Source organism: Dissoconium aciculare (genome assembly GCF_010015565.1).
Source record: "Dissoconium aciculare CBS 342.82 unplaced genomic scaffold K489scaffold_4, whole genome shotgun sequence".
Lineage (NCBI taxonomy): Eukaryota > Fungi > Ascomycota > Dothideomycetes > Mycosphaerellales > Dissoconiaceae > Dissoconium > Dissoconium aciculare.
Genome location: NW_022984954.1, coordinates 1,374,571 through 1,385,449, shown reverse-complemented (window position 1 = coordinate 1,385,449; position 10,879 = coordinate 1,374,571). Strand labels below are relative to the sequence as shown.

Here is a 10,879-nt window from a genome sequence, read left to right as displayed (position 1 = left end):
CGTCATAACGCGTCTGTCAGGAGCCTGTAATGATCGGGGACATACTCTGGCAGTAGTGCCCAACCAAGTCATCGTCTCAGTCATCGTCGCAATGAGACTCCATGAATGCGTTGTGGTGGAGCTCGAGAGCTGTATATGCTCCAAAAGCCGTTTGGATGGGAATCTCTTTCGTTGATGTGGTTCGGTTCGACGACGAAAGGGACCAATTGATCATAGAATGTGTGCACCACGGCAACGGCTCTTTCTTGCTCTGAAGTATCAGAATACACAAGCTGGTGTTGAGATACCCCTTTGGATTGCCGAACGAAGTGTGAGCTCGAGTGCATCACCCGAGTGTCGTGGCCTCGCACGGCCGATATAAAAGTTAATGTTTGCTCAACGTAATCATGCACGCCGAGGTTTTTCGAGTACCGCTGCCGTATTGCCATCGCCTTCTCCTTGCTGGAATAATGCAGCACTCATCTATACTTTCGCGGCGTCCTTCCTCAGCTTAGCAAGCCAACTCTTCTGGGTAACGATGCTAGTTGTTTTTCCAACAGGAGCCAGTGGATCGTCAGCACTTTCCATTTTCCGGCCGGGATCCAGTCGGTGATTGCTAATGGGCCTTGGCCTGCTGAACTCTTCTCGCCCCTCTGATGTTCCTGCAAGCTTACCGTGCGCATGCTTGTTTGGCGAAGACAGGCTTCGAACACCACCATTTCTCTCGTGACTATATGCATTCTTGTCTGCTTGACCCTCTTGATCTTCTTATCCGTTTCTGGCGCCATGCTGGATTGGATTGGCGGGTAACCGGAATGATGTCAATGATGAGCGGACGAGATTCCGAGATACGTGGAGCGACTTCGAGGACTGGGGGCCACGACTAGAATGTCAGATGATATGTCGACACACAGATGAATCAGCCATGATGCTCGATCTATTGGCTCGTGATCGTGAAAGGTAAGAAAGACCAGCATTTCACATGTCGGCACGGTTATGGGAGGAACTTGTCGCATTGTTACGTTAAATGGTGGTTCCGCGATCTACAATGAACCATGCAGTTCCGGGATCCTCTAGGATCATCGTTGGACGAACACCTGATCATCGTGCTCGAGCGAAGCGTATCCAAATGTGACATTTCATGACGCGTTTTGATGGTGGCAATTGGCATGCAAGTCTCCTATCATCATGGGTGAATGGGGTCGAGTGAGTAGGAACATCTGCGTCCCGATTTCATCGTCTTTGTCGCCTGTGGATTTCTGGGCACCGCGACGCGAATTTACGAAGCGAAGTCGACAACCATTGAAAGTGTCTGGGTAATCGACGCTTCTTCGTCTCGGGCATATCACAGGACTGGATTGCTACCGACCAATGTGCCCATCAGGACCTGTGCAATTTCGTAAACGATAATTGAATATTTCCGAGGTTGGTACGCGAAGTGGGTGTTCATGGGTTGTATGTGTTGAACATCAACCTGCAGACCTGGAGTGGAACGAGCTGGGCGTGAAGCTTTTCCAGCCCTCCGAAGTCTGCCATTGGAGTGACACGGTAATTAATTCCACGCCCGCCAGAATTGCGACTGTTGCACAACTCCATCATCTCATCGACACGCTGTGCCAGCACAATGGCGGATCTCTTCAAGAACATCCAAGGCATCCTCGGCGGCGCCAAACAGTCCGTCGCTGCCGCGGTTCAGGACGCAGGTATGATAGAATGCGCGGTGCGCGCCGTCGAAGCTGTGCACACGTGCTAAACGTCATTCGACAGACTTCGCGGACTTCGCGACTGCTGCTTCGCCCGCGGCTCCCAGCCATGCTGCGACGACATCCTTCGCTGCTGCGAGCACATCAAGGCCGAAGAGTTTGACTTTTGAGGGACTCCAAGGACGTCCTTACACCGCATGGTACCGCGTTTGGGAGCGCGTGACCATCGCCGACTTCTACCAGGAACTTGTCATCGTTCCGCTCATCCTGCTTGTGATTTTCGTCAACCTTTGGGGCGCAGGATTAAACAAGAAGCGCGCCAAGGAATGGGCATTGACTTACTTCCCTCTGCTGGAGTCTGAGTATGCTGCTGTGGGATACGCCGGGTCAATTGGTCAAAAGGATTTGGGCAAGACTATCGCGCAGAGTCGCAGCGTTCCAGCATCGTTGTTGAAGGATAAGAGCAAGAATGAATACGTGACATACGCTACGGGTCGACAGAATGTTGCGTGGCTCGATGCGAAGGTCACGCTCTACAAGCGTTACAACCCGTTCTTGTTGCTCGTGGAATACATTTTGACTTTCCTCTTCGACATGGGTACTCCTCCTTCGGAACGTTTTGAGGCGACAGCCTACTGCTTCGACGGCAAGGAGAAAGCTCTCGTACCCTCCCAGAACTTGGGTCCCGGTAACAAGGACAGCACATACGATGGTTTCGTGTGGGCGATTGTGCACAAGGACAGAATGAAGTCACTTCGTGAAGATCGCTACGACATCAGCCTCACTTCGACCAAGGACCACCCGAGCCTTCCCATCTGGGCCACGATCATGTCCGAGAGCGCGCAGATCACCGAGGCATTGTTGACGCCTGAGTTGATCAAGGCTGTCAACGACGCGGGTGAGGACCTCGAGGCGCTGATCGTGTCCGACCAGCCGGTCGACGCACCCAAGAAGTGAGGCAAACATTATTGGTCTGACGTTACATGCAACGATTGCTGACATTGTTCGCCAGGATCGAGGACACCACGCCCAAGAAGCGCGTCTACATCTCCATGCGCCTGTCCAACTCCGCTGCCAGCGCCGCCCTCTTCTCGCAATTCCTCCGCCTCCCCGATTTCCTCGTCACTTCAGCTCACTTCCGCCCCGAGGCCCTTCGCAAGATCAAAATGACCCGCGAGGACGAGATCAAGAAGCTGCGCAAGATCGAAGAGGACGAGAAGGCCGAGGAACGAAGATTGGCAGGTGACAAGCTGAAGAAAGAGGAGCGCGATCGCAAGTTGAGCAAGATGAGTGCGGACGAGCAGAAGAAATTCTTGGAAAAGGAGAAGGAGAAGGCTCAAAAGCGTGCTACGAAGAAGCAGACCATGCGTGGTTGATCTCTGTTTTGGGATAGAAAGACGAGCTGTCACAGATATTGTGCCAATATATCGCTTTTCAGGAGTTCCAATGCGACGAATAGCTTCTTCGCTACATCGTCTCATTATTCGTGTGACGGCTAGTAATGGTTTGAGAACCTCAAAGCAAATCCATGATGCCCTTGTCAGCATCGCTCGCCAACAATTCAAACATGCCCTCAGGCATGATCGGCTTGCCATCCTCGCCCTTCACATATTTGAATGGCATGCTGACGCTCTCCGACGGACCTTTCTTGTTTTTCGAGGGGATCTCGATATCGGGACGATCGACATACTCGATGTCATTGAGCTTGACTGAGTGAAGGTTAGGACAGTAATGGGTCTTGCGTTGAGTAGTCCCTACCTTTTTGTTGCACGACGATCCTCGTCACGCGGACTGCTGTGTCGGTGGTCAATTGCTCCGGACCCAGTCTTCGTCCGGGGAAGCCCATCTTGCGTAGATCACCGGTGCGATCTCGTGGTGGATCATCTCCTGTGATAACCTTGAGCGCCTCGTACATCTTGAGTCGTGATTGCCAAGAACGTACCCAGAATGCCACCAAAGAGGAACGCATCGAATTGCTCTCCGTCTTCGGGACTGAGATCTTTCTCGCCCCGAGGATCGAGCAGGCATACTCGTTGCCTCTGCTCCTGTGTAGGATAGAGATTCTCCACGCTCTGGCTGGTTTTACTTGATGCGGGAACTTTCAGGATATCTTTTGCGGCATCTTCAAATGTCGCTGTGAGTCCGGAAAGAAGGAACTTCGAACCTGCGGCATCGCATTCTTTGTGAATACAATTGTACTCGAGTCCTTGCCAATCTTCCAGCTCAGGATCGAGGTGCTCGACGATGAAGGAATGCATTTTTGGTTAAGCAAAGTTGTTCCCCGAAGGCTACTCTTCACAATGTGTGTTACAGTCAAAACGTGAACTTTAAGATGCGAAGAGTGGTTGGAGAACGTGTTTCCCACTCCAGCTCACAGCAGTAGTATGTAAATGCGCGGCACGACAAAATTATTTCGGTCGGAAATTCTGACGTCGAAATCCGCGAGCGGTGCGAGCTTCGGACCATCAAATTCCAGCCTCACGATCATCACCTGGATCGCCGAACATGACATCCGAGACCAGGAAGAATCATTCCGGCCGAGACGGCTGCGAAGCGTAAAATATGATTTGATTGGCAGCACTGATCTGATCCAGCGCAGTTTGCGAGGATGATGGGCCGTCAAGCATTGAATCGCCGTCTCTGTCTCCGCTACCCATTAATCTGACTTGCGTTGCATGAAGGCCAATTAGCTGCCCGTGATCATGTGAGATCAGCATCGCATGTGCAGCTGTACCCCAGCGCTGTGTACTAGACCATCCCGTTTCGACCAGGCGAACAAGTCACTTCTCACGGTATTTGCTTACGAGACAGTGCTCAGACATGCACATGGTGGACTGCACGCGAACGTCGCTGTGAGCTTCTGTCGAATCACTTTCACACAGAATGCGATTATTGAAGCAAGGCGAAAATGGAGATTTTGTCTTCACGCGGATCTTCCATGAAAAACCGCCGCCGTATGCGATACTGTCGCATACATGGATAACAACAGAGGGTGCCGAGGTGCTCTACCAAGACATCATAGATGGATGTGCCATGAACAAGAAAGAATCGTTCGCCAAAATCACATTCATTGCGGAGCAGGCGAAAAAGGAAGGCATCAAGCATTTTTGGGTTGACAATTGCTGCATCGACAAGAGAAATCACTCTGAATTATCGGCTTCTATCTTGTCTATGTATCGATGGTACGAGGAGTCTACAGTATGCTATGTTTATCTCACAGATTTTCCAACCAGCAAACGCAACCTCAATGGAACGCCCGGGTGGGAAGGCAACTTCCTTAATTGTCGCTGGTTCAAGCGCGGATGGACATTGCAAGAATTACTTGCTCCCGCACGCGTCGAGTTCTTTGCTTATAATCTCTACCTTGGTGACCGATCGAGTCTATCACAAGAGATACACAAGATCACAGGAATACGCGTGGATGCCTTGATGGGCACGTCTCCCAAGGACATCCCTATTGCCACCCGGTTGCGTTGGGCGACAGGGCGTGAGACAACCGTTCCGGAAGATGAAGCATATGCCATCATGGGCCTATGTGGCGTCGAGATAATGCCGCGATATGGCGAGTCTCGTGCGAAAGCCAAACAACGTTTGAACGAAGAGATCAGGAAGACCTTCGGTAATGCGGGTCTCGATTTGGCGTCGACTTGGTCAGAACAGAAGTCTGCCGAAATCTTGCGGCAAGACCAGTCAGAGGCTCGCAGAAAGAAGCTGAAAATCCTTCAATTCGACAGGATGGATTCCCGAAAGATTGACATAGCAAAAGCCCACAGAAAAACCTGTAATTGGATCTTGGAAAATCCCAAAGTTCTAAAATGGAGAGATATGGAAGCTACGAAGCAGCACTTCGGTTTCCTCTGGATCAAAGGGCATCCGGGCGCTGGTAAATCCGTTCTGATGAAGCATCTTGAAGCTGATACCTTAGAAACCAAAGGTCCTCGTGATATTTGCATCTCCTTCTATTTCTACGCTCGCGGAGAAGAGCTTGAGAAGTCACTAGAGGGTATGTATCGATCGCTGCTCACTCAATTGCTGCGATCGGACGAGGACTTACAAATTGTGCTTGATCAATTCGGTTCCAACAGTGGATCGCGCACTATGCTCGGACGACTTCGCACACTTCTGTCTGCCACCATTAGAAAGCTCGAAGATCGGCGATTGCTCTGCTTCATCGATGCACTGGATGAGTGCAATTCAGAGGACATGCAAGACACCATCGACTACTTTCGTGGTCTATGCGAGGAAGCTACGGAGATCGGTGTTCAAGTGTACATATGCTTCGCCTCTCGCTACTATCCAACTCTCAACATTCCCACCGGGCTTCAACTTGAACTAGATAGTATCGATGAGCATCATCAGGATCTTAGCGAGTACGTCAAAAGTCAGCGATTCTTCTTGGGTCCGCAAGGGAAACCCACAAGCATACCAACCCAGATTCAGAACAACATCCTAGCGAAGGCGAACGGTGTGTTTCTATGGATTGTATTGGTCGTTGAAATCTTGAAAATGGAATACTTGAAAGGCCGCCTTCATGCTGTTGAAGCCCGACTACACGAGCTACCCCCCGACCTTGAGACGCTTTTCAAAGATATTGTGCAGCGCGATCGGGAGAACATCGACGAATTTATGTTTTGCCTGACGTGGATTCTGTACGCCAAGCGGCCTTTATCCCTCGAGGAATTCTACTTTGCCATGATGGCGGAGAGCGGCCAGCATTCGCTGGAATGGGATGACACAGTTCTCGATGACTTCATGCATAACTTTCTACGCAATTCTTCGAAGGGTCTGGCAGAGCTCAGCAAGGGTAAGGACCGCCGTGTACAATTCATACATGAGTCAGTACGAGATTTCTTATTGAAGGCTGATGGTCTGAAATATGTGGACCCTGATCACAATACTTCAGCTTGTCAGGCCCATGAAAGACTGAAGCAGTGCTGTATGCGTGGCATACAGACTCAGGTTGGCTCGTGTTTGCGCGTGATGAAGCTCGCTGACCACCCTGCTCGGGAAAATACGAAGTGGCATCCAGCACTTCAGCGAGAAGAATGTATGCGACTCAGGGAAAACTTCCCGTTTCTGGATTATGCCACCCATAACATATTCTATCATAGCGATCAAGCCGCCACAGAAGTCCCACAGTGGAGTTTCATCGCAAGATTTGACATCAAAAACTGGCTCACAAAAGCGAATTGGCTGCAACAGCATGATCTCAATGTGTATACAGAAGACACTAATCTGTCATATGTCCTTGCTCAACTAAATTGCGCCAACCTCATCAGCCTCCTTGCAGAGCATAACATCAAACTGAATTCGCATAGCAAAAACCGCAGCAACTTTCCGTTAGCTGCTGCCATCGCTAATGGAAGCGCGAAATCAGCCTGCGAATTGCTAAGACATGATGGCTTCGACGAGCCGCATGAGATAGTTAAGGAACTCGATGTATACAATTACAAGGAATGGGAGGCATACGACATGTCTTGCAGAATTGATACAGATTGGCTGTGGGCATTAGATGAAGGTTCGGAGAGCCTGGCTGCGCATTTCTTCAAATCACATATGGATTGGTCGCTCAGCAAGCTGGCTGTTGCTGGGTCGTGGCGCAACGCAGTGCGGTATGAAGACGCTACTAGAATCACAAAGACCCTTCGTTTTCTGAAGAGCAAGAACATGCTGAACAGTTTCAATCGCGTTATACTGGCTGATGCAGCGACAGCGGGATCCATTGATGGCGTGAAGATGATGCTCAAAATCCGCACGGCTGAAGATGCACGGTCGCCCTTGGAATATTATGTGCTCGATCGCGCCTCGGGAGCTGGAGGGTTTGTTGAAATCGTTTGCCTACTACTCGAGCAAGGCTACGATCCTAATGCGCGTGAGGGCCTTGGAGTCACCGCCCTTATGAGTGCATCGTCATGGAGCCGTACAGAGGTCGTCCAGCTGTTGCTCCGATACAACGCTAATGTGAATGCGCAAGGGGGCCCTTACGGGTCCGCGCTCCAGGCTGCTTCGGTCGATGCTTCTCTGCAGACTATCGAGTTGCTGCTCAAGCATGGTGCCGATGTCAACGCGGTGTATGGCGACCATGGGACCGCGCTCCGACTTGCAGTCAGCAGAAATCGCACACAGGTCGTAAAATTGCTGCTTGAGTGGGGCGCAGATATGCACTTGCCAGGATGCCTCGATCAATCGGCGCTCGAATTGGCTTTGTTAGAGAGGCGCTACGACATGGTAGAGCTTTTGCGGCTCCATAGCCATGTTCATGACTGATCATGCCTGATCATTTCGGTAACACAGTGTCGTGCGCAGATCACAATATAGGTCTGCCAGATGTCAGGGGCGAGAAATCACCTTGCACCGTTCAAAATGACCTACAAGAGACATCTTCGGGGCATTCATAAGCACAGTGATGTCATCTAGGCCGATACTTTTGTAACAGCTATGTACGTGGAACCGAAGAATTGAAAGATTGTGCCGTGAGCCAGAGCAAGACTATCAGGCTCGAATTAGTCATGAGTATAAAGTCGTAGAGAGAGGGATACAAATCACTGTGGCTATTATATGTTTTTGATCCAATATCGCATGGTGCGCTCGCACATTCGCTCGGGTTGTCGAAGTACTTGCTGATGATTCCCAGCAACCAAGCCTCATTGTCAATTAATCAAGATTTCTAGGAGACCAGCAAAACGGAACCGATACTTGAACGATTGTGTGGCTTTTCCAAAGGTATTTTGTATCGCCCATCACAGTCACTCTGACGGTAGAATATGATAGACAGAATTCCGTCACGTTCTTTCACAACACTTGCCCAGTAAATCTTGCACACTGCCTGGCGTTGTGGTAAAAGCCCATTATATTGCAGGCAGATATGAGGAGGCGAGGCTTTCAGCTTCAATGTGCATTTGACTATGGCAAGCATTAGTCTCCCGAAACTTGATGACAGCAGTGTTGAATTATGGACGCAAGCGAGTCCTAATTTGAGGGCCCAATGGCTCTGACAACTAACTTGGGTTAATTCATTCCCCGATCTCATGGGTGCATTTTCTCTTGACATGCTTGCTCATGGCCTGGGTACTTTCCAACGTCGCGAATATCGGTTCAGTAGCTGTGGTAAGCGGCGCGGATTGTAGTCCGACAGGTTTCGAGGCACAATTTCTTGCTTCTCGTGAGCGTACAGAAAGTCTCAGCCATGGCTGTAGAGCGCCTTGCGCACGCTTTGGCCCAACAGAGCTTGTGGAGAACTTTTGGCATGGACACTGTCCTCTTCAGCCCATTCCTCAAACAATGGAGGCTGGACAACGAGCCCGGGCAGATTGTATGTCTTACCCTCCGCCTTTTCAAGTGCCAGATTGACGTGTTCGAAACCAATCTCGTCGAGGATTTTTTGTGCACCCGCGGCTGTGACGGCATATGCGACCGTGCAGCCGGACTTTCCGCTACGGAACACACTTCGGTCATGACTTGCATCTTCGCTGTTCGTGCTCAGGACGCTGGCGTCAGCGAACGTACTGAGTGGCTGCCCGAGGCCGCTAGATTCAGGCCCGCATCGGCTCAGCCAGAGAGCCATCCAACCCGTTCCATAAGGTCGATCGTGTGTCGCATCAGGCAACGCCTCGGATAAGCGTTGCAATTGGTCCTTCACGCGAAGATCCCAGTCGACGGTGCCCTCGAGGATTAATGCTGTTTCGAGCTTCTGATCTAGCATGTAGCGCAGCATATTCATATGGCCTCGCCACACCTTGGTGAATTTTTTATCACCACCGCCTTCGAAAGTCTTGAGATCAATGTTTGTCCGGTGAGAAGTCAGAGACAATGTATGAAGTTGATGATGGAAGTGCTCTGCAGTAGTCCTGGGTGATTGTTGTTAGCGTCCGAAAGGCGAGAGGCGGGAGACGTGCCAGGACAGCATAACATACGAAGGTACTACAGCTACGAGTATTCCGCCGAAGCCTAATGTGCGATTCAAACTTGCATGATGAGATGCGAAGTCGAGCGGGTCAGCCAACAGCGTCGACTGCCTCGTCCATAAATGATAAATGATATAGAGGAAGCTCGCAACGAGCAGAGGCGCTGCTCGCGCAAACTTGACGGCCGACGACTCTGTAGGGCCGTAGCGATTCATCGGAGTGTACTTTATAACAATATATCCCGCATTCGCGGGTGTTTGTCACGGTAAATTATTGAGTTGCGACGATCTTACAAACAGGGGATGATGTCAATGTTAATGTTCAATGGTGACCTCGGACATTTCCCAGGGTCATCAACATTCAAGCCTCAGGCTCCCACAGACTCATTGGGTATTCTGGACATCGCGAAAGCCAACAGTGATCAACATGCCCGAGAGCGAGAACGTGCTCCTGATAATTCGATGATGCTTCAAAGATGGCGAGGCATTTGTGTGCGCAATGCACGCTCATATCAATTCAACTTGATCGCTAGTTGTGCACGACGATGTTTTGCAGATCAACGAGGCTCTGATATGGATGAAGCCGAACTCAAGGCAGCGCGCGCCTGGCTAGCGAAGTTGGATGCTGAGACTATTCCTAGAGATATTTGCGATATCAGTTTCAGTAGATCTTCCGGGCCAGGAGGGCAGAATGTCAACAAGTAAGTGCTTTCGTTGAAAACATGACGCTGATCTTGATTCTGAATGTTGATGGTGTACTTGTGCAGGGTATCGTCTAAAGCGACGATCCGCGTCCCAACTGCATCGCTGCTGCAACGGCTTCCCAAATTGCTCCATCCTTCTATCCTTTCAAGTCGATATTATGCAGCCAAATCAAATGATCTAGTCATCCAAGCCGATGATTCACGCAAACAGGGCGATAATGTCGACTCTTGCTTTCGCAAACTCTTCGAAGTCATCGTTCAAGCCGGTCGCGACACTGTGCCCGGCGAGACTACTCCCGAACAATCGCAACGTGTCGAGCGACTACAGAAAGCCGAAGCGGCCAGTCGTAAAAAACTGAAGCAGTATCAAAGCAGCAAGAAGAGTGCACGCCGTAGCAATGGCCGTGGACACGAATGAGCGGCCCTGCCAATGGCTACCAATGGCCACCTATCGTCGCACACACCCCAATCGATCTGGTTCGAAAGCTGCACTCAATCATTGAGATCCTACTCGATAGTCCTGGACAGAAGTAAATCCTTGAGACTCGATCCGCGTTAAGGTTCAGGGAAGGTGGCGAGGCGTTCGCGTC

At 50.6% G+C, this 10,879-nt stretch overlaps 6 protein-coding genes across 6 annotated transcripts; 4 read left to right on the top strand and 2 right to left on the bottom strand.

Moving 5' to 3' along the window:
- Positions 1-1,603: 1,603 nt before the first annotated feature.
- K489DRAFT_315838 (DUF1682-domain-containing protein) lies at positions 1,604-3,058 on the top strand (the record flags this gene model as incomplete). The annotated part of the gene is made up of 3 exons (XM_033601114.1): positions 1,604-1,682; positions 1,747-2,635; positions 2,695-3,058. 3 exons carry the CDS (start codon positions 1,604-1,606, stop codon positions 3,056-3,058), a joined length of 1,332 nt encoding a protein of 443 aa, XP_033461511.1.
- K489DRAFT_378892 (DUF431-domain-containing protein) lies at positions 2,901-4,074 on the bottom strand. The gene is made up of 3 exons (XM_033604514.1): positions 3,625-4,074; positions 3,441-3,569; positions 2,901-3,391 (listed from the first exon to the last, which is right to left on the bottom strand). The coding sequence occupies exons 1-3, from the start codon at positions 3,938-3,940 to the stop codon at positions 3,198-3,200; spliced, it is 639 nt and encodes a 212-aa protein (XP_033461510.1). The 5' UTR covers positions 3,941-4,074; the 3' UTR covers positions 2,901-3,197.
- Positions 4,075-4,715: 641 nt separating this feature from the next.
- K489DRAFT_316388 (uncharacterized protein) lies at positions 4,716-6,971 on the top strand (the record flags this gene model as incomplete). The annotated part of the gene is made up of 1 exon (XM_033601158.1): positions 4,716-6,971. A coding segment is annotated over one exon (2,256 nt), but the record flags the coding sequence as incomplete, so codon positions are not given.
- A 540-nt stretch (positions 6,972-7,511) lies between these two features.
- K489DRAFT_297687 (ankyrin) lies at positions 7,512-7,856 on the top strand (the record flags this gene model as incomplete). Its single annotated transcript, XM_033600337.1, has 1 exon — positions 7,512-7,856. A coding segment is annotated over one exon (345 nt), but the record flags the coding sequence as incomplete, so codon positions are not given.
- Positions 7,857-8,862: 1,006 nt separating this feature from the next.
- K489DRAFT_408844 (glycosyltransferase family 25 protein) lies at positions 8,863-9,801 on the bottom strand (the record flags this gene model as incomplete). The annotated part of the gene is made up of 2 exons (XM_033607528.1): positions 8,863-9,529; positions 9,596-9,801. The coding sequence occupies 2 exons, from the start codon at positions 9,799-9,801 to the stop codon at positions 8,863-8,865; spliced, it is 873 nt and encodes a 290-aa protein (XP_033461507.1).
- A 357-nt stretch (positions 9,802-10,158) lies between these two features.
- Positions 10,159-10,707, top strand: K489DRAFT_408843 (uncharacterized protein; the record flags this gene model as incomplete). The annotated part of the gene is made up of 2 exons (XM_033607527.1): positions 10,159-10,286; positions 10,353-10,707. The coding sequence occupies 2 exons, from the start codon at positions 10,159-10,161 to the stop codon at positions 10,705-10,707; spliced, it is 483 nt and encodes a 160-aa protein (XP_033461506.1).
- Between the last annotated feature and the right edge of the window lie 172 nt (positions 10,708-10,879).